The sequence below is a fragment of the Mesoplodon mirus genome, assembly GCF_964341445.2.
Source record: "Mesoplodon mirus genome assembly, chromosome: 8".
Classification (NCBI taxonomy): domain Eukaryota; kingdom Metazoa; phylum Chordata; class Mammalia; order Artiodactyla; family Ziphiidae; genus Mesoplodon; species Mesoplodon mirus.
The window spans coordinates 7647858-7668474 of NC_138984.1; the positions used below are offsets into that span (position 1 = coordinate 7647858).

Consider the following 20617-nt stretch of genomic DNA (forward strand, 5'->3'; position numbering starts at 1 on the left):
CAGTGTAAGGAAGACTATGGGCGCTACCTCTGCAGGACATGGTGAGCTGACACTCTTTCCCACAGAGTGACTTACTTGTTGCTGTCACGGTACTCGTAGATGTGACATCCTTGAGGCAATCCTGTCTCGTGGTCCAGAGTAAAAGCCAGCTTTAGCTGAATAAGGAGAGAAGAGAAAAACAAGTAAGTTTTAGGTAGCATGCTCTATTCATTCTGACAGCTGAAATGAAAAACAACAACAATAAGACAAGCGAAATCATACTCCTTCAAGATGATGTGCTGTGGAGAACCCGGGTCTGCCCCCTTTGGGAAGAGCCCGCACCTTACGGGGACACTGCTGTCAAGGGGGACTGTTACCAGGACATGACATCTTCAGTTAGCATGCAACCAATTTTTTTTATTAAGCACCTACTTTGTGCCAGACACTGAGCTAGCTGATGGGGAAAGAACAGTGAACAGTAAGCAGAGAGGATCTTATGGTCTAGTAGAGGAGACAGACAACAATCACATAATTATGCTGATGAATGGAAAAACTTTTTTTTATATATATGAAACTTTGAAATAGGTTCTCTAAAGAAGGAAAAAACCTCCCATGTTTCTATAGAAGTAAATAACCTGACCTAGACAGGGAAAGTGGGAAGGAGGGGTTACCTAGACTGTGGAAAGGATGGATGGGGAGAGAAGAGGGTCCTCCTCAGCAGAGAACATAACATGTATAGAGCCCTCGGTGCAGGAGTTGCAGGAACTGAAGGCTGTATATGGGGAAATGGTGGGCAATGATGCTGGAGAGGAAGGCCAGGGCAGGGTACGCAGGACCTTCTCGGCCATGTTAGAGGTTTTGGCCTTTACCTTACTAGCAAAGGGAAGCCTCTGACATGTTTTAAGGAAGGGGTGGACGACATGACCAAAGTTAAGTTTTAGCAGGATCCCTCTGGCTACTGCGTAGAGAAAAGATTGTAGAGGAGAGAGCAGAAGTAGGAGCCCTGTGGGAGGCTACGGAGTAGTGCAGGTGAGCAGTGACGGGGGCTGCGACGAGAGGGCAGTTGGGCAAGATGGAGAGAAATGGACAATTTGAGATCTCAAGTAAATTTTTAGAAGTAGAATCAGCAGAATATGCTGATGGATTTGGTGCTGGGGAGTGGTGAGGACAGAAAAGAAGAAATCAAGGATGGTTCAAGTTTTTGATTTAAACAACCAGGCAGGTGGTGGTTTCACTGCTGAGTGAGAAGACTGAATGTGGGGATGGGTAGAGAGTCCAAAGTCTGGTTTTGGACATGTTAACATGTTTTTGGCTGTGCCACGAGGCATGTGGGATCTTCCCTGACCAGGGATCGAACCCGTGCCCCCTGCAACCCTGCAATGGGAGCAGAGAGTCTTACTCACTGGACCGCCAGGGAAGTCCTGGACATGTTAATTCTGAGGCACTCATTAGCTTTTTCTGATTAGGGAAGATCAGGAACAAAGAATCTGGTAATAAACTCTGGATTCTGAGGGGAGTGCTCGGGTGTTGCTGGGAAGCCCGAGCTCAGTGAGTTGTGTGTGTCTTGCTAGAGCCCAGTTGGCTATGGCAGCTCTAACATTTCCAAATGCAGGGCCATTTACTAGATTTACAAATTCACTGGGTTTAAAAATCACCAGGGAGTTAATTCCCTGGCGGTCCAGTGGCTAGGACTTGGTGCTTTCACTGTGGTGGCCCAGGTTCAATGCCTGGTTGGGGAACTACGATCCTTCAAGCTGCACCACGAGGCCAAACAAACAAACAAACTAATAATAAGTTAAATTAAATTAAAAAATTAAAATCACCAGGGAAGTTTTAACTAAAATTAACTGCACATTAGGAGGACACATTGTTATAACTTTTTTTTTTTCCTTTTTTTTAACTGCAAGGCTGTTAACACAACTAATGATCTGCATCATTAGATGCTGGATGATTTTTCTCTTCCTTAGAGGGAAACGAGCCTGTAGGAATGGCCTGTCCTCTCACTGACCCCGATGAAAATACAAAAACAGAAACAAGCCCTCCTTTACCATCATGGACCCTGGAACTTCAAGTCAAAGGCATGTTTTCCCCACAGAGCACTGCTTGGATCTTCCAAGCCCTCTTTCAGTAAAACAGAAAACAATTATTTTAAAATATCTGTTAATTACAACCCTTTTTTCTTTACTTCCCTCTTTGTAGTTAAGGTAAGGCCTATATTCATTTAGTCCATTTCAGACTGCACTGCTTAGAAGTTTTCAAATCCTTCAATTCAGTGATTCAAGTTATGAATTTATGGCTTAGAAAAATTATTATAAACGTAGGAGGAAAAGTGGGTTTTTTTTTTCAAAACTGTTTACCTCAGTATTATTTATGGAAAGACTCTAAAAAACCAACAATAGCAAAATAGTTAAAAAAACCATATGTAGTCACATGCAGAATAGCATGCGGCCATTAAACTGTTTATGAAGAATTTTGATTAATCTGGGAAAATATCTGGATTAGATGAAAAGAAGCAGGATGTGTACTCAATTATATATATTTAAAAAACTACATTAAAAAAAGAACAAAGAATGCATAGAAGACTGGAAGGAACGATATCAAAATGGCAACAGTGATTGCTTTACTTTCTTTGCATTTTCCACAGTCCATGAGAAGCATGATGAGATATATGCTGTTGTCCTTAGTCATGAAGGAATTATGGGAAACTTCATTCCTGGGGGATTCTCAAGGTCAAGAAACTATACGTACACCAATTCAACAATAAGGTGATGGGGATGGGGAGAGAGGAAATGGGGACGGAAGAGCACGCATATTTATTGAAAGCCTACCAAGTAAAGGCTTTCCTTTATCCTAACCACAACCATTTGGTTTTTTGCTTGTTTTATTTTGTTTGTTTGTTTTTATGTTTTTGGGTTTTCTTGGGGCCGTGCTGCGCAGCTTGTGGGATCTTAGTTCCCCGGCCAGGGGTCGAACCCAGGCCCTCAGCGGTGAAAGCGCGGGGTCCTAACTACTGGACCGCCAGAGAAGTCCCCCGTGACCACAGCCATGTGAATTCGGTATTACTATTTCCTTTTCACAGGTGAGGAACTTGAGTTTGAAAAAGGTGAAGTAATTTGTTCAAACCACAGTTAGAACTGGAATTTCAACCAGCACCTGTGTTCTTGCCACCTTACCAGAATTTTGGACTTGGTGATGGCCTGGAGATAATAAAGTCTGCAAGAGGGAGAGGAGCCAAAGACAATGTCTAAGGGTCTTTGCCTTGGAGAGCCAGGTAGATGCTTCCCGTGATAAGGAGGAATGGCAGGGTCGGGAGTGCTGATTTTAAGGTGCCCGAGAGGGATCTTAGTGGAGATGACCAGTAGGCAGCTTTAGAAACAATTCTGCATTTTATAAGCAAGACTGTAACCTGGAGGTACAGGTTTGGGAAACTTTGGATGGGAAGTCAGATGGCAACTGAAGCCACTGGAGCGGATGAGATGGTCCTGAGAGAGTATGTTGAGTAAAAATGAGGTTTTCGATAGAACAGCTACATTTAAGAGCTGGACAACAGAGACTGAGAAGGGGTAGCCATGGTGTTCTAAGTTATGACGTTACAGGAGCCACGGCGGGAACACGTCTTAAGGAGGGAGCCCTCAGCAGCGTCAACTCCTTCTAAGAGGTCAAGTAAGAGAGGAACAAGCAAGAATCCGTTGGATTTAGCAACGAGAACTCTCAGGAGAGTGGTGCAAGCAGAGATCAGGGTGCGATGGGCTGAAAAATGAGCAGAACGTGAGGAAATGGGGATCATGAGTGTTAACTCTTTCAGCAAATTAGAGAGTGGCTGGGAAGAGCCAAGGTGAATGGAATGGAATGGGACTGGATAATAGGACGCGGGACTGAAGGAGAGTGGGCTGTAAGGTGACAGAGACTTGTTTAAATGCTGATGAAGGAGGAACTACAGAGGGAGGGGTTGAAGACACAGGAGAGAGAAGTCTGAGATGACAGGAGGGGTTGGAATCCAACATGCAGGCGAAGACCCTTTCTCACTGCAGCAGTAGGGAAGGCGGGGTGGGGCTGAAGATCTATCTATGGATTTGGTGGGGGGGTATGCGGGCTTGGTGGTGGTTTGGAATGTTCCAGCCTGATTATTGTTCTTTTCTAAGAACCAGGAGGCCAAATTATCTGCAAGGAATGGAAGGTTTGGTGAGGGAAGGAACGGAAGTTAGAGGAATATGATGAAAGTTTGAAATTGCTTCTTTGAAGAAAAGGAAAAACAGCTGACCAGAGAAGAGCACAAGGATTGCCAGGGAGCATTAAGGGTCTAGCTGAGGCCACAGGATCTGAGGTTACCGTAGCAACCATCTGTCCCGATGATTTTTTTTCTAGCAACCTAGACGCTGGCATGAAGAAAGTTAGGTGGGTGCAGAGCTGAGCATTTGCCAGAAAGGTCTGAGGGAAGAACAGGTTTGAGGGATCGAGGGAGGAGAGGTATAATACTGGCAACAGATGGATCATGGACTCTGTGGGGAAACAGGCAGGAAATACAGATGGAAGGGACTGACTGGAAGAAAACAGAAGAGTCTGGGTGAAAGATGTCTTGTATGGAGCTAATACGTTTCGAGTACGTCCTCTGTCCTAGGCACCTTTCACGTGTGACTTTATTTAATCCTCCCAACAACCCTGCGAGGTTGGCTCCTATCCTTACGCTGCGAGTAGTTTAATTAGCAAGTAAGTGGCAGAACTGAAGTGTGGTCCATGTTGCTAACCACTGGCCTATACTGGCCTCCGAGGTGCCCATGAGGTCAAGGAGAGGGTTTGTGGGAGTTACTGGGTGAGGAAGTGGGGGGCACTGGAGGCTGTGGTCAGAGAGTAGGCCATGTCTGATCTTGGAGATGGAACAGTCAATCACAAGATCCAAGGAGAAGTCGAGAAACGGAGAGTCAGAGGTTGGGGTGGGGCGTGGGGTCCTCCATGAGAGGTCTGATATTCATTCAGGAGGGTGAGATGCTGTTGCCCAGATAAACCAGTCCACTAAGCGTGTCCCTGCAGGTGTGTAGGTATGTGTGGGTGTGGGAGTAGGCGCCTACTATGTGCACGGTTCAATACATGAATGAAGCGGTCCAGCTGGTCCCCAGAGCAGAGGTAAGTGCATGTCTAGCAGTCATTTCCTCCTTCCTAATGGTATTCTAGCTTCATTCAGCTATACGCCCTCCCACCCCAGGCCAGGGGATTCAAGGGGAAGCAGATCCAATCTCCGGGGCTGGGCCTGGCCGTTCTAAGGTAACCTCATACACCTTTCAGTAACTGATCGGGACCCAAGCCAGCCAGTGCACGGCATTTCCTGGCCTTAGGCACTGGTTCAGGAGTGGTCATGTGATCCAATGGAGGCCAGTGTTTGCTGGGTGCTTCGGGGCACGAGGGCCAGAACTGCTGCAACTTGCTTGCTACCAGCCTGAGAATGAAGCCAACTCACAAAGGAAGCAGACTCAAAAGACCCAGAGAAAAGCAGAGCCAGGGCCTCGATGGAGCTGTGCCCGGTCTCTGCCAGCCTTCCGGGCCTCGGCCGCTCTTTGTAGTTGCTCATTATTTCTCTCGAGAACACCGACACACTCCACTCCCCTGGTTCTGCTCTCTCTAATCCACTCTCCATAACACAGCTGAGCCATCCTTCTAAACACAAGCCTGATGACACTTCCACCTGTAAGGACCTTGATGGCTTCCTGCTGTCTATATGTCGGAAATATATTCATGAATTAAACACGGTCCAGGTCCTCTGGGGGTTGATTGCCCACGTGAACAAATATGGACTGTGACCAAGGGACTGGTGGGGTGGCAAGTGCTGAGGAGGGTGCGCCAACCCGGGAGGGCCCCAGGGCAGAGGACGGGCGTCTTGAAGGAGAAACACAAGTCTGCCAGACAGGGAAGAGCGCGCCGGCGTCGTCCTGCTGCAGAGCTCCGTGCGTTCCTTCTACAACTTGCACAGCTCACTGCATGAGGCTGGACCAAGCCGTGCACTCTCCTACCTCTGGGCCCCTCCTTGAGCCACGACTGCTTCCAGGGGAGCCCTTCCTGTCTGTCCCAGCAAGATCCCACACGTCCTTTGAGATTCTCTCTGTAAAAGTGGACCTTCTATTATTCCCTCCTCTGATAACTGGAGGCAGGGCCGCTCTCCCCAGTGAGTCTAAGGATTCGGGATGGGTAGCTTCACCAGGTACCCTGGGCACTCAGTGCCCTTATCTCTGTCCACAGCAGGTGCCCAAAGCATGTCACTGAGCTGAATTGCAGAGTAGAGACTTGGAGCATCTCGTTTACCTGTCAGTGACTAACTGCTCCAGTCATTTAATTTACAGACACAGGAACTTCCCCGGTGGCACAGTGGTCAAGAATCGCCTGCCAAAGCAGCGGACACGGGTTCGAGCCCCAGTCCGGGAAGACCCACATGCCGTGGAGCAACTAAGCCCATGTGCCACAACTACTGAGCCTGTGCTCTAGAGCCCACAAGCCACAACTACAGAGCCCACATGCCACAGCTACTGAAGCCCGCACGCCTAGAGCCCATGCTCCGCAACAAGAGAAGCCACTGCAATGAGAAGCCCGCGCGCCGCGACGAAGAAGAGCCCCCACTCGCCGCAACTAGAGAAAGCAGCGCACAGCAACGAAGACGCAACGTAGCCAGAAATAAATAATTAAAAATAAATTTTACAGACACAGAATCATGTTCCCCTGCAAGCTCCTAAAGTCACCCAATTTCATCCGAGTTTGTAATTACTCTCACTTCTGTAGAGAGATTCTGCCGCACGTGTGCCACCCCTCAGTCCCTGCGCCACCAGACTACAAGCAGTGGCTCAAATCCTCTCGGTGCCCAGGGGCTCCCATCTTGCCAGTGCCTATGAAGAGGCACTCGGTCCTTCACTCAACAGTATTTACTGAATACATCCCATGAGCCAAGCGTGGCAAGGAAACAGGCAGGCCTACAGGCTGCCATCTGTGCCAGTGCTGGCTCTAATCAAGGCCTCCAGGGGCCCATCCACAGAGTGGCTCAGCTTGGAACGTTGGCCTGCAAGGATGACAGCTACTCCGAGACTTCATGAGGTCCGGCTTTCCCTTTCCAGAGGCAGCTGCCATGTGAGGCAGAAGAGTTGCTATGAGTCAACCTCTTCCCTGGGAGGACAGTTTCCAACTGCACAACATTCCTGGTACTGGGTAAGGAGGGAAGGCAGCAAAGGGCCCACGAGGCGGTAACAAGGCTGCTGTGTCAGCCTCTCGCAGCAGAGGAAGGAGGCCTTTAAATGGGTCTAGTTAGGGACAAGCCTTCCCTTTGGACAAAGGACAAGCCAATCTCTCTCAAGCAGGAAAGAGAAGAGTCTTCTGCTTTCAGGGGCTCAGGCCAGATCACAGAGGAGGGTAGGCCCTGGGCAGCTAGAGTGTGAGACTCCTGCTGGGAGCCCTTCCGACCGAGCCCTCCTACCTCAGGGAGACTGGCACCATGGGCGAGCTGACGGAGCCTGGGTGGGTGGCAGGGGCCGCAGTCCTTCCCCACGGGCTGTGGGAACGTGGGGCTAGAGGCCCTACGGGGGTTGGTAGGTCTGCAAAAGGTCCTCCTGCAGCCCCTCCGGGTCTAGGGTGGGAGAGGGAGGCAGGGGTTGCCACAGGGCCATCCTCCCAGCTGGTGACAACAGGTGAACGGTAAGAACGACTGATTCAGGACCAAGGAAGGCTTCCTCAGGGCTCTCAGACATTGCTTGAGGAAGAGCCTTTAGGTGAACCTCAGGGGAAGAATGAATGCCCCAGGCTAAGCAGCAGAGGGGTCCATGGAGTCATTTAATGTAACCATTAAAGGAAGCATGACCTTACTCTGTACACCAGCCCAGTGAAGCCAATGGGCCAGATTACATTCATAAGAATAACTGAAAAAGAGTAATGGGACGGGACAGGAAAGGTGGCTGAGGGGTGGCTTGCTAGATGTTCCCCTGGGCTAATGAGCAGATTGGTCTTTAATCTGCTCAGGTGCACAGCTGGCTTTCCCAAACAGCCACATTCCTGGAGAACATACACACAGGCCACTTGGTACTAAACTCCATCAGCTAAGTAATACCAGCTCAGAGGCTTTGGTGCTTTTGAAAATGCTGGCCTGACTTTGGTAGGGTAAGAGATGTGTTAAGAAGTTTAGCAATTGCCTGTCTCGTCCACAACAGCTCCAAGATGACCTCTGGCAGGCAACCGGCTCTCTTTCTGGCCATGGCCTGGACGACACTTGCAGGCTGGGCATAAAAGAGTGGTTCCCCTCTCTGCAGGCTGCCCCGTGACCTAACAGGGGCAACCTCCACGACCCAGCTCCGAGTTCCTGTCACAGGGGAGTAATGAGAGAGGTAGCTGGTGAAAGCAGAGTGCTGGTTCTTTGGCCAGCATTGCTCTAGTTCAAACCAACATGGGTTCTCCGGGAGGCCAGTGAGCTTGCTTCAATCTGCTAGCTATTAGGACCAAGGTTCAAATGCAGGTCAAGGACCAGGCTGGGAAGCCTCCAGCCTCTCCATGGCTGACTCTTCCCCTCACAGTCCACTGGTCTTGCAGGGTGTCCAACTCTTCCTTAAGCTGAAAGTGGCAAATCCCATCATAGTTCAAACATCTGAGGTATGCCATTTATGGCATACTTAAAAAAGATGAGAAAAGTTACTTCTACCTGAGCCTTGGTTTTGCAATTGAAAAATCTTATTAGAAGGAAATCTTCACATTCTCTGAGGTGATCTTTAGTTTCTCTTCTTTAGTTTTCGTTGTTTGGTTTGGATTTCCTAAGCATTATTTCTTTTTTTCCATCTCCTCTCTGCTTTCTTTTATAAGACAAAGATGCTGTGGACTTGGCTTTCGCTTGGTTCACAGTGATTCTATGGCAATGTATTAAGTTTCTTTCTCCTAAGTCCACTGAAGTCTTTTTGGACTTGGAGAAAGCTTTTTAAGAAAGAACTTGCTCATTCAGCAGGATTTTCCTCCCCACCCCAAGCTCTGGTTCTGACCTGGAAAAAATAAGAGTGAGAAAGAGCAAGAGAATCCTGCAGTCCTGACGCTCAACTGCACAAACCACAAAAAAGAACCTTGCTCCAGTAACGTAATCATGGAGATTTCTGGCACCTTGGTCTTTCAAGAAAAATACATCCATCTGCTGGCACAGGGACCCATCAAACTAAATCCTGTTCAGCATGGAGTTCCCGATTCATTAGTGTTGGAAAGTCTATAGCGAGGCTGGCCGCTCCCACTGGATGACGCCTCCCTGCAGCGCCGTCTGTAAACCCCACAGCTGTGTTTTCACTTAAAGCCACTTCTCCTGACTCCACTGCACCTTGTTCCAGAGGCTCGTTCTATCCTCATTAAGGTTAAAAATGACAGGTCAAGGATTCTTCAATGCTGAAGTTTTACTTGCTCAGAAGAAAAGCTGCCTGTCTCCAGAGCTACGGTCAATCCATAGGGAAGGCTGCTCTTTAGTCGGGAGTCACAGAGGCCAACCTGGTTGGTTCATCCTGGGTTTGCTTCAGTCAGCAAGCCAGTCCCGGGAGAGAAGAGCCCTGATCCCTCCTGCCTGCCTGTCTGAGGGTTACTTCATGGCTCACCAGCAAGGCCGGGGCAGTAGAGCTCTGTGGGCCATGACTCCACAGCACCTCTGCCTTCATCGCTGGGTGAGACCAGCACAGAAGAGCTCATTCCCTTTCCCAACACCTGTGTTTGCAGAACAGGCGTCCCCTTGCCCCAGCTTTCCTGATCAGGCCTTCCCTGGTCACTGGGCCACACTTTTACCCCTCAAATTCCTGAGAAATACGGCAATGGGGAATACAAAGCATGGTGAGCAAGTCTGCACGTGTCGTATGCAGAGGGATGGTGCAACTGACGTGCTCGACCCACTCAGAGCAGGAGCATTTATGAGGATTTTCACAGCCAAAGAGGGTGACGTGTGTGGGGACATTACCAGACCAGAGCCATCTCTGCTCAGAGCTCTAGGGCTCAGGCCAACCACTCTTCAGGGACTGGAATTGCCCAAAGCTGCTTCCACGGGGAAGTGCCCATGTTGACTGTGGGAACTGCATATGGCCCCTCCACATGCATGGAGGTGGCTGTGCATCTTACAGAGAGACTGTCTGGGTCTCCTGGCATTTAGAATATATCAGTTTTGCAGCCCAGCCACCTACTTTCTAAAGCCTGTGGTCCTGCCCCAAACAGTGGAGAATGTGCACCTGCCAGAGCCTCCCACTTCAGCGCCTCTGCTACATAGTTTCCATCACACACACAGCGGACACAAGGGAAATGTGTCAGAAGCAGCCTAAGTGACAGGCTATCTGCTCACTCAGGGATGTGGTCTAAGCTTTGTCCTTGAGTCAAGTTAGGCTACAGGGAAGTGACACCTGTAGATGACATGAGCTTGTTCACTAGCTTACTTGCCTTCCTCAAGCTGTGTTTTATCCTTCAACTTTCACCCGAGTGTATTTTAAGAAATAGCCTTGTAACACCTCCTTCTTCATTGGCTGCAAATGTAAATATCTGTCCACTATGACACTTAATGCCCCCGATGTCAAGCCTCATGTGAGAAACTGCTTTTACTGCTAGGAAAAGTATCCCTTGACTTTCAGTGAGATTTGTTATAAGAAATAACCTTAGGAAATCTGTCTCTTCCCCACAGAGCAGGAAGCTATTTCTGCATTTCTGATACTGAAGTCAGATGATATGACGCCCAGTCACAGGAATTATGCTCACTCTTATAGATGTCCTATTATTTCTGCCTCTTTTCCTTGGCTCTGATTTTCTGTCTTTCTTTCTACTGTATTCATTTTACTGTTTATTTCCTTTGTTGCAAGTCTTCTCAAATCCTTTTTGGAAACAGATGAGAGTATACATAAATAAAATAAGGTTCTTCAAAATATAAGCCAAACATACATAAAAATACGAGACCCAGGCAAGTTCGAATACAACTTGATTAAACAATGATCATGACGGTAGGCATTCAGTTCATGGAAGAAAGAAAACGGGTCATTCTCATACATGCCGCAGAGCCAGTGATCAAGCTGGCTCTATTCTTGAAAAAACAGGAGAGAACAGAATGATCTTCCAGGGAATTGGCCTCAGTTTCCAGGGACTTGAGGAGTTGAAGGAGTTATATAACCCCAATCTGGGAGCCAGCAGCTCTGGCCTTGTCTCTGTTCTTCCCCAGACTCTGGGATGGTGTGGGGTTCTGATGGCCTTAGCTTTCCCACCTGTAAAATGGAGCTGAGTTCCTCTATGGTCATCCTTGTGGTTTATTTTATGGATGAAAGTGAGATACTTTCTAGGTTTACTGGAAGAAAGCATCCATAATAAGCCCCTGCTATATCTGTCAGAAGAAAAGCTCTGAAGATTTTAGGAGGACCAGCGCTCACCTCTTTTAATGAGAAAGAGGTGGCAGTGAAGAATTCCTCTGCATAATGCTGTGTTACGTAGCCAAGAGCAACTGTCAAAGTCCATGACTTGATTCCATGCCCACTGTGCTTCCTTCCTCCCAGATGAGGCCAAATGTCTGGACAACATATTCCAGGACAACATTCTAAGGTCCCTTCTGGTCCTGGGGCAGCCAATCTGCCCTACTGTCCTCCTCCTGCAACCAGCCTTCAAGCTGCAGCAGTGGGCTTAGCAGCACCTCCTGGCAAAAGATCACTGGCCACGGCCATCCAGTCACAAAATGCCTGTTGACCTGACAACGCTTACTGGATTGCTCAGAACAATCTGGAAGGGACACCTAGGAGGCCCATACCTGGGGTTATCGGAGGTTCCTACTCTCATCCAAAATAATTACTAGTGTCTTAAAGAGCCTTTTTCTTTTTGAACAATATATCAGTCTAATAGGTGTCATTCTAACTACGGTAAAGACCAAAGAACATATGGGTATTGTGAACTTTAAAGAAAATACAGAAAGAAGCTTACAGCTAAGATGAAATGCAAAGATCAAAAAAATTAAAGAGGTTAGTAGAGGACATTAGAAAGGGCTGGGATCCAACAAGAAGGAAAATGAACAAACTTTCTATGCCTTGCTAACTGAAACATCAGCTTTGGTAATAGAGAATCCTTGGATAATCTCGCATAGTTGAAGATCATTTAAGAAACTAGTCACAATGTTAAATGTTAAAAAAATAAGTTTCACAATAATCTTAGGGGAACATTTTCATTAAGCAGAAATCTGTTTTCTCTCCAACCTTTGTATAATCTTTCTAGGGGCTCTGGGCTGGAATTCAGGGGACAGTCAGAGGCTCTCACAGGGACCTTGGGGATCCTCTAGAATAACTGCCCACAGCACTGGACAAGTTTTCTTTCTAGCACTCTAAAGAGTTCAAGCTTTTGCTGAGGCCCTCCTGCCTGGGACATAGGTCTTACTATACCAGAAATGAGCTCATTTCGCTTTCGAGTGGGTGTACCTATAAACAACAAGCAACACTGTAGAGCAGTAAAGGGTGTAGACACTTCAGGCTGGTTTTGAAACCTGGCTTTACTTCCTATGAGCTACACGACCCCTGGCAAGTTACCTTACCTATTTGTACCTGTTTCCTCCTCTGTAAAATGGGGACAATAATGGTACCTGGTTCATATGGTTGTGAAAATTAAATGAGGGGAAAGAAAACACATTATAACATACCTGACGATGGCAAACACTTGATAAATGTTCCTGATGTCATAAAGCTTAGGGTTATTTGTTATAATGAGTTGAGATCAAATTTAAAAGAAGACGCACCGGAACAAGCTGACGGAGGGGGACTCAGCAGTCCCAGATGTGATTGCTCTAAAACCCCAGGAATTTCCACATTCATAGGGTTCAACTTCTTTTTTTTTTTTTTTTTTTTTTTGCGGTATGCGGGCCTCTCACCGTTGTGGCCTCTCCCATTGCGGAGCACAGGCTCCAGACACGCAGGCTCAGCGGCCATGGCTCAGGGGCCCAGCCGCTCCGCAGCACGTGGGATCTTCCTGGACCAGTGGGATCTTCCCGGACCGGGGCACGAACCCGTGTCCCCCGCATCGGCAGGCGGACTCTCAACCACTGCGCCACCAGGGAAGCTCGGGTTCAACTTCTTAACTGGAGCGATATTTGGGAAGCCACTTCTCTCTGTGAAGGACACACAGCAGGAGGGCACTCCGCAGGAGGACACATGCTTCAAAGTGTCCCATCTTCTTCAGCATCCCTGCCGGCACTTGCGGTGGCTCGGTGGCCGGGCAGCCCTACTGTATTCCCAGGTGACCAGCTCTCCTGGGCTGCTCCCCACTGAAGCAGCAGGCAAGGAGGCCGTGGTGCCCCTACATGAGGCTCACTCCTCAACAGAAAAGCCTCCAAGGCCCTGCCAGGTTGGCAGATGTGCCTCAACATGGAGGCTGCCCAGCGCCTCTGCACTGGCAACAACTTGTCTGTTAATCTCCGCTTGGGAAAGGAAGAGGCCGCAGCGACCTGCTAGAGCATGGCAGAGGGCTGGCTTCTGACAGTCCGGATGTGGGAAAATTGCTTCTATCGTGGTCTGATTCTTCTTATTTATTCTCAAGTTGAAACAAGTCTCCAGCTGTATATTTGTTTAACTATCATACCGTCCAACGAGATTGTAAGCTCCAATAGAGAAATCCCAATCGATTACTGTTTCTGAGCCCCACAAACCTTTATTAAAAAAGAACTTCTAGGTGATGTAGGGGCCTGCAATAAGCAGCAGAAATAAGAGGTTCCATATTCAACCAGACACAGCACCAAGAACTTTACAGGCACAGGTAATATTGCTGCCATTTTAAAGGTGAGGAAACTGATGTGCAGAGAGGTTAAGTAACTTGCCTGCCCAACCAAGGTCAGGTGATACAGCAATCAACACCTGGCAGACCTAGAAATGGAACCCAAACCCATCTAACTACAGTCTGTGCATTTCTCACTGGGCCACACTTGCTATTACTTCATCTATAAAGAGGGCACCAAGCTGGAAGCTGGGGGCTCCGACAAATTTCTTCTCTCCTCTAGATTCCAGCAGGCATAGGACAGCAACTGGCGTTCAGAGAGTCAGTCTCTCAGGGCTCGCTGGCAACGGTCTGATGGAAGAACAACTGGAATTTAAGTCGCCCTAGCGAGAGGCTGCGCAGACTGCCCACCCAGCTTCAGGTGGAGAAGCCGGACAGGAGAGAGACGCCTGGGTGGGCCTCCCAGAGGCAGGGTCCTGCCAGCAGGCTGGGGGTAGCAGGTAAGCCCACTCAACTGAGAGCAAGTGGGAGAAAGACGTGGACTGGCTCTGGTTTTCCATTTCAACGAACCTGCCCTCTGGTTGATATGACTCAGTCACACAGGTAGTGGGACGAGCAGAGCTACAGCCAAGGGCTTCTTACCTCAGGGTTTGCAAAAGAAGAAACGCCAGTCAGCTAGTCAAAATACTGGATAGCAGGAATAAAAACCAAACAAAGCAACAACAACAAAAACTAAGATTAATATAGGATCTATTAATATCCTACTGATAAAGTGTTGGGGACCGGAGAGCCAGCTTCCGTTATGTAGGCCAAGGGCCTCTGTCCATGACATCATCTGTGAAGTGAAAGCCTCGGAAGAGGTACTGTCTTGGGCTCCTTCTGGCCGTGAACTTTATAATGTTGTGGGCAAGCGCTTGCTAAACACGCCCCCTGTGCTGCTCAGCACCATGCTGGGCACCCTGGGAGGCACAGGGGAAAAGGACAGTCTAGGCTGGCAGAGATGACTAAGTCACACTGACTCCAGCGCTGTCGGAGCTCAGAGAAGTATCTGGCAGAGTGGCCTGCATGGAATAGATGAGGCCTGTGAGTCTGGAAGGACAGCAAGGATTTGAAAGACACAGATAGGAGATTCCAAGTAACAGGAAAAAACAAGACTTGAGCTCTCTTTGGGCACAGACCACAAGGGTCACATCCATCACTGTATCTCCAAGAGTCTTCGACAAAGTGGGCACTTAAGAAATAATTGTTGAGCGACTTCCCTGGTGGTCCAGTGGTTAAGAATCCGCCTTGTAATGCAGGGGACGTGGGTTTGATCCCTGGTCGGGGAACTAAGATCCCATACGCCACAGGGCAACTAAGCCCGCCCACTCTAAAGCCCATGTGCCACAACTACAGAGCCCGCGCACCGCAACTACTGAGCCCACGCGCTCTAGAGCCCGCATGCCACGATGAAATATCCCGCGTGCCACAACGAAGATCCTGCAACTAAGACCCGATGCAGCCAAATAAAGAAAGAAATATTTAAAAAAAAGAAAGAATTGTTGAAAGAATAAATGACCCAAACCAGAGAAGTAAGAATAAATACGTGCTGTTCTGTGAATATGTGCAAGGTTGGTCTGACTATAGAGCAGAGGGTACAACTTTGGAATAGATGAAATCACATTGGTGATGGTAACAAAAATGAATAAGCACGGTAAATCTCTCTGCGCGAAGCACATTAATGTGTTCTATCGGTGGATCTCCTAACAACCTCATAGGGTGGGTGCTGTTACCATTCCTAGTTTACAGCTGGGGACATGGAGGCTCATAGATGTTGGGAAGCTTGCCCCAGGTCATGCGATTGCAGTCCTGGGACTTGAGCCCAGGGGCCCTCTCAGTTCAGTACTTTCCCATAAGACAACAGAGCTTCGGGTTACATCTGACAGAGGCTAAATCCCAGACCCTCTTCTAGTGTGTGTTCTCCTCCTAGGCCACCTGTAGCTTTATGATGTGGACTGCTTTCTGAGAGCAAGCAACTTCTGAGCTGAGACCTGGCCTTTTCCAGGTGCAATGCTGGCGTCCCACTCAGGTGAATTAAACAACCCACTTTTTGTTTTGAGATGATTATAGATTTACAGAAATAGCAAAGATACAACAGGGAGGCCCCATGTATTCTTTACCCAGTTTCCACCAAAGGTGACATCTTACATAATTATAACACAACATCAAACCCACGAAACACATTGGCATGTTATGTGTGTCTAGTTCTATGTCATTTGGTCACACGTGTAGATTCGTGTAACTGCCACAGCAACCTGGATATAGCACTGTTCCTTCACCACCAAGATCCCCCTTGGACCACCTCCCTCTCCTCCCACCAGCCCTAAACTCCTAGCAACCACAACTCTGTTCTCCAGCTCTATCATTCCGTCATTTTAAGAATGTTATATAAATGGAATTACACAGTATTTTAAGATAGCTCTTCAAAGTCATCCTAAGAGTAGGACTTGATCCATTTGTTCAGATTCGCAGAAGAATATAAAACAAGAGAAAGATAAAAATTAAGCAGAATAAGGAATGTTTCTATCCTAGTTCTGCCATTTCTAGCTATGTGACTTTTGACAAGTTATTTAACCTCAAGTCTCACTCAGTTTCCTCATCTGTAAAAATGGGTATAAGGTTTAAGGATTAAATGAGGTAACATGTGAAAGCACTTGGCAAACGGCAGGTGCTCAATAAATTCTAGCTATTTGTTATTATTAATAACAAGCCAAGGAAGCCTCTGTGCTTCTTTATAGAAAATCAGGCTCTTAACGGTCACAGACGATTAAGGAAATGACCAGCCAGCCCTTAAATGACCCCAGGTTATTCTTCTCTTTGCTTTCCAAGACTCCACTGTGGAAACAACCCGGGGACTTTTAAAAGGCGCTTCCAACAGGCATCTTCATGAACACACCATCATGAGAACAAGCAGCCACTCCACAGGCTGGATTCACTAGGGGGCCTAGAATTCTGAGAGCGGGGGCGGAGGGGGAGGGGGGAAACAGTCAAGAGCTCTATTTAGCATAGAATGCGTCCAGAGGACAGCCAGGGTTTGTGCAGAGGCCTCCAGCAGCCCAGTGAGCGCAGAGAAGGGGACAGTGCCAAAAAGAGCCAGGGGTCAGATGTGTGATCGAATTAGGTGCTGCATGGATACCCCACAAAGCTCAGCATCACTCAAAGGATGGATGTTTGAAGGGTGACAATGGCCCACACTACCCACGAGGTCACCTTTACTATGACTAGCTATGGAAATCTGAAAAAATCTCCCCCAAAATCCCCTATGCAAAGACTCCATTATATAGTCGAGAGAGCACTTGACTTCGAGCCTTTGAGTAGCTGGGAACACAGCACAAACGGCTGGTCATATCTTAAGCAATAGGCCCAAGGTCCATTGAAAACAGACAAAAATGGGTATTCAGGATCCTTCATGATTTATTGAAAGTGGCATTGTCTGTGCCTTTGCATGGCACCAGCAGGGGTGGCATTGAGGGCGCTCCTCCTGACGGCGGGGTCACCGCATGTGTCTCCTGTTCCCTTGGACTTTTCAACTCCCCTGGCTCGCATTCACTCACTCACTTTTTCTCCTCTGAAGTTAAAGAATACTGCCTCATCTATCACTGACATGTTGGGTTTCAAAAGGACTGGGAGTGAATTCACTCTTTTTTTTTTTTAAACAAATGAGAAGAGCTTGTCTGGGAAGAGAGAGGAGAAGGTAAGGGGGTGGGGGAAGGCCGAGAGCTGACGATGGCTGCTCTCCTCCAGCCCCGTGCCCGAGGGAAGCCCTGTCTGGCAACCTGGCTCACGGTGGGTGGGGACAGAGGCTTTCGTGCCGTGCCACGTGCTGCTCTTCAATCCCCGTGTGCGCTCACGCCGCCTCTCTCACTAGCCTTTATAGCGTGTTTCTAGGCCTGCTTACTGTACTTTGGAAGGCACACGTGTTTCTGATGCCTCCAGGAACACGTGTGTACCTGAGTGGAGGGAGAACCCGTGGTGCGGCAGCAGAGGCACACCAGACTTCTGAGGCCGGCCGCCTTGCGGCCTTTAACAGGATGGTGCCAGGCACCTCCAGCTCACAGGGTCCCCAGCTGATGCCTGCTCTTCCTCCTGCAATGGGTGGGGGGGCTGGGGACTCTCCTAGGTGGCACCACAGCCGCCCCGCTGCCCAGTCAGACACCCAGGAGTATCCATCCATGTGCCCACCCCCTCCCTTTTTGGGCTCTGATTCTACCTCCTCAGTGTCTTTCTCACCTGTGGCTTCCTGTCAGCTGTATGACTTCAGGTTAGCCATCTCACCTAGATGACCACTAACTGGCCCCTTCTAATTCATTCTCCAAAGGGCCTCCAGAGAGATCTTTCTGAAAAGAAAGTCCTAGCCCATCACTTCCATATGTAAAATGCTTCAATGGTACCAATTTGAATTAAAGAAAACACTCATATCTCAGGGCAGAGCAAACAAGGTCCTCCAAGATTGGCCCTGGTTCCACTTCCAGTAACATCTCCCACTGCCTCTGTGAGCCCTTCCTGTGACACGGCCATGCCAAAGGCCTGCAAATCCCAGAACATACCAAACCCTTGCACTGCTCTGTCTGGAACATCCTTGGAGGAGCCATTTCCAACCTGCTCTCAAGTGCTCTCCATCACTAGAACAGGAATCTTGTCTCGGCTCCTATCAGCCCAGCACGGTGCATGCTCTGGACCATCTGAGTCTTGCAATGACTGACACAAAGCGGACAATCAATGCTGTTTTCTGAATACTTTTGCTGCAGTGTATTTTCCCATGGATGAAAGATGGCAGGCCTCTACTTAGCTTGGCTGAGGTCAGTCATTTCACAGATTTCTATCAAACGTTAGCTGCACATCCTTCCCAGGCAAGCAATCCTTGGCCTTTCACCCACATCAGGCTTTCTTCCCACCACATTACACTCCAGCTGTTCTGAGGAAAACCCAATTCCAATGGCAGTCACAACTAGCAAGCTGCCTTGTTGACTATAATTTTTGAAAGCCTCTTGGTTATGAGATTAAAGCATGATCGGGTGAGTCACCGACATGGGTGTTTGCGTGTAATCAACAAAGTCCTGGGCTTGGCATCAGTCACCGTCCTGACTTTGTGCAGCAGTCAGAAGGATTTATCTAGAATGTTTAGAGGTTTTTCTCTTATCATCCTCGCCCTCCTTTAAAGGATACAATCTTCACTTTTATGCCAAGTCTTAAGCCAGAGAAGCCTACTATCTGTTTAAAAGCCACTCCTGGGCAGCTCTGATGCCCACACCTCCTTTCCAGATGGTTCCTGGAGGGCACCATGCCTGCGCAAGCTCCTAGGACTGACTCCATACCAAATCTACTCAGGTGTGTGTCTCTTTAATGGAACCGTTTTCTAAAAGAAACTTCTGGAGCTAGGAAATAAGTGGAGAACCTAAATGTAAATCTTAAAATTATAAAACTGCCAGAAGAAAACACAGGAAAAAATCTTCGTGACCTTGGGTTAGTCAAAGATTTCCCAGATGTGACACCCAAAGCACAATCCATAAAAAAATTCAATAAATTAGACTTTACCAAAATGTAAAACTTTTGCTCTTCAAAAGAGTATAAAAAAATAAGCCAGAGAGAATGAAAAGACAAGCCAAAGACAGGGAGAAAATATTTGCAAATCACAAATCTGATAGGTGATTTATATCTAAAATATAAAAAGAAATCTCAAAACTCAGTAATAAGAAACCAAAAACCCAATTAAGAAATGGGCAAAAGATATGAAGAGACACATCACCAAAAAAGATATGCAGACAGAAAATATGCACATGAAAAAGACACTCAACATCATTAGGGAAATGCGAATTAAAACCACAAGGAGACACCGCTACACCTATCAGCATGGCTAAAACATACAAACAAACACAAAACCCTGATAATACCAAGTGCTGATAAGCAGGTAAAGAAACTGGACCTATCATACATTGCTGGTGAGTGGTATAGCCACTCTGGAAAACAGTTTGGTAATTTTGTATAAAGTTAAATATACACTTGTCATATGACCCAACCTTTTCTAGGTATTTACCCAAGTGAAATGAAAACAACCATCACACAAAACCCTGTAGGCAGGGCTTCCCTGGTGGCGCTGTGGTTAAGAATCCGCCTGCCAATGCAGGGGGTATGGGTTCGAGCCCTGGTCCGGGAAGATCCCACATGCCGCAGAGCAACTAAGCCCGTGCGCCACAACTACTGAGCCTGCGTGCCACAACTACTGAAGCCCACGCACCTAGAGCCCGTGCTCCGCAACAAGAGGGGCCATCGCAATGTGTAGCCCGTGTACCGCAATGAAGAGTAGCCCTTGCTCGCTGCAACTAGAGAAAGCCCGCATGCAACAACAAAGACCCAACGCAGCCAAAAATAAAATAAATTAATTAAATAAATTAAAAAAAAATAAGATGGGGGAATTCCCTAAAAAAACAAACAAACAAAAAACCCTGTAGGCAAATGTTATGGCAGCATTATTCATAATCTCCCCAAACTGGAAACAACCCACATATCCTTCAACTGACAAATGGGCAAATGAACATCTATACCATGTATACATTTATACTCTGCAATAAAAAGGAATGAACACTGATACACACAAAACACAGGGGTGAACCTCAAGTGCATGATGCTAAGTCAAAGAAGCTAGACTCAAAAGCTACCAGCTGTCTGATTCCACTTACCTGACATTCTGGAAAAGGTAAAACTACAGGGACAGAAAACAGAAGTGGTTGCCAGGGGCTGAGGGTAGGGGCGAGGGGTTGACTACAAAGGGGTGTGCAGGAATTTTCTGGGGTGATGGAACTGTTCTATGTCTCGAGTGTGGTATGTGTAGCTTGCAGAACTGTATGCTAAAAAGAGTGAAGTTTACTGTACGTAAATTATACCTTAGTTGGGAAAAAAAGTAATTTTGGCT

General features: G+C 47.7%; 1 protein-coding gene across 3 annotated transcripts in view; it reads right to left on the reverse strand.

The window, feature by feature from the left end:
* Positions 1 to 20617, reverse strand: part of DIS3L2 (DIS3 like 3'-5' exoribonuclease 2) — a 375371-nt gene that overhangs the window by 39866 nt on the left and 314888 nt on the right. For all 3 annotated transcript variants that reach the window (XM_082631000.1, XM_082631001.1, XM_082631002.1), the window contains one exon: positions 76 to 155. In XM_082631000.1, coding sequence (XP_082487126.1) covers positions 76 to 155 — 80 coding nt within the window. The remainder of the gene's footprint in view (positions 1 to 75; positions 156 to 20617) is intronic.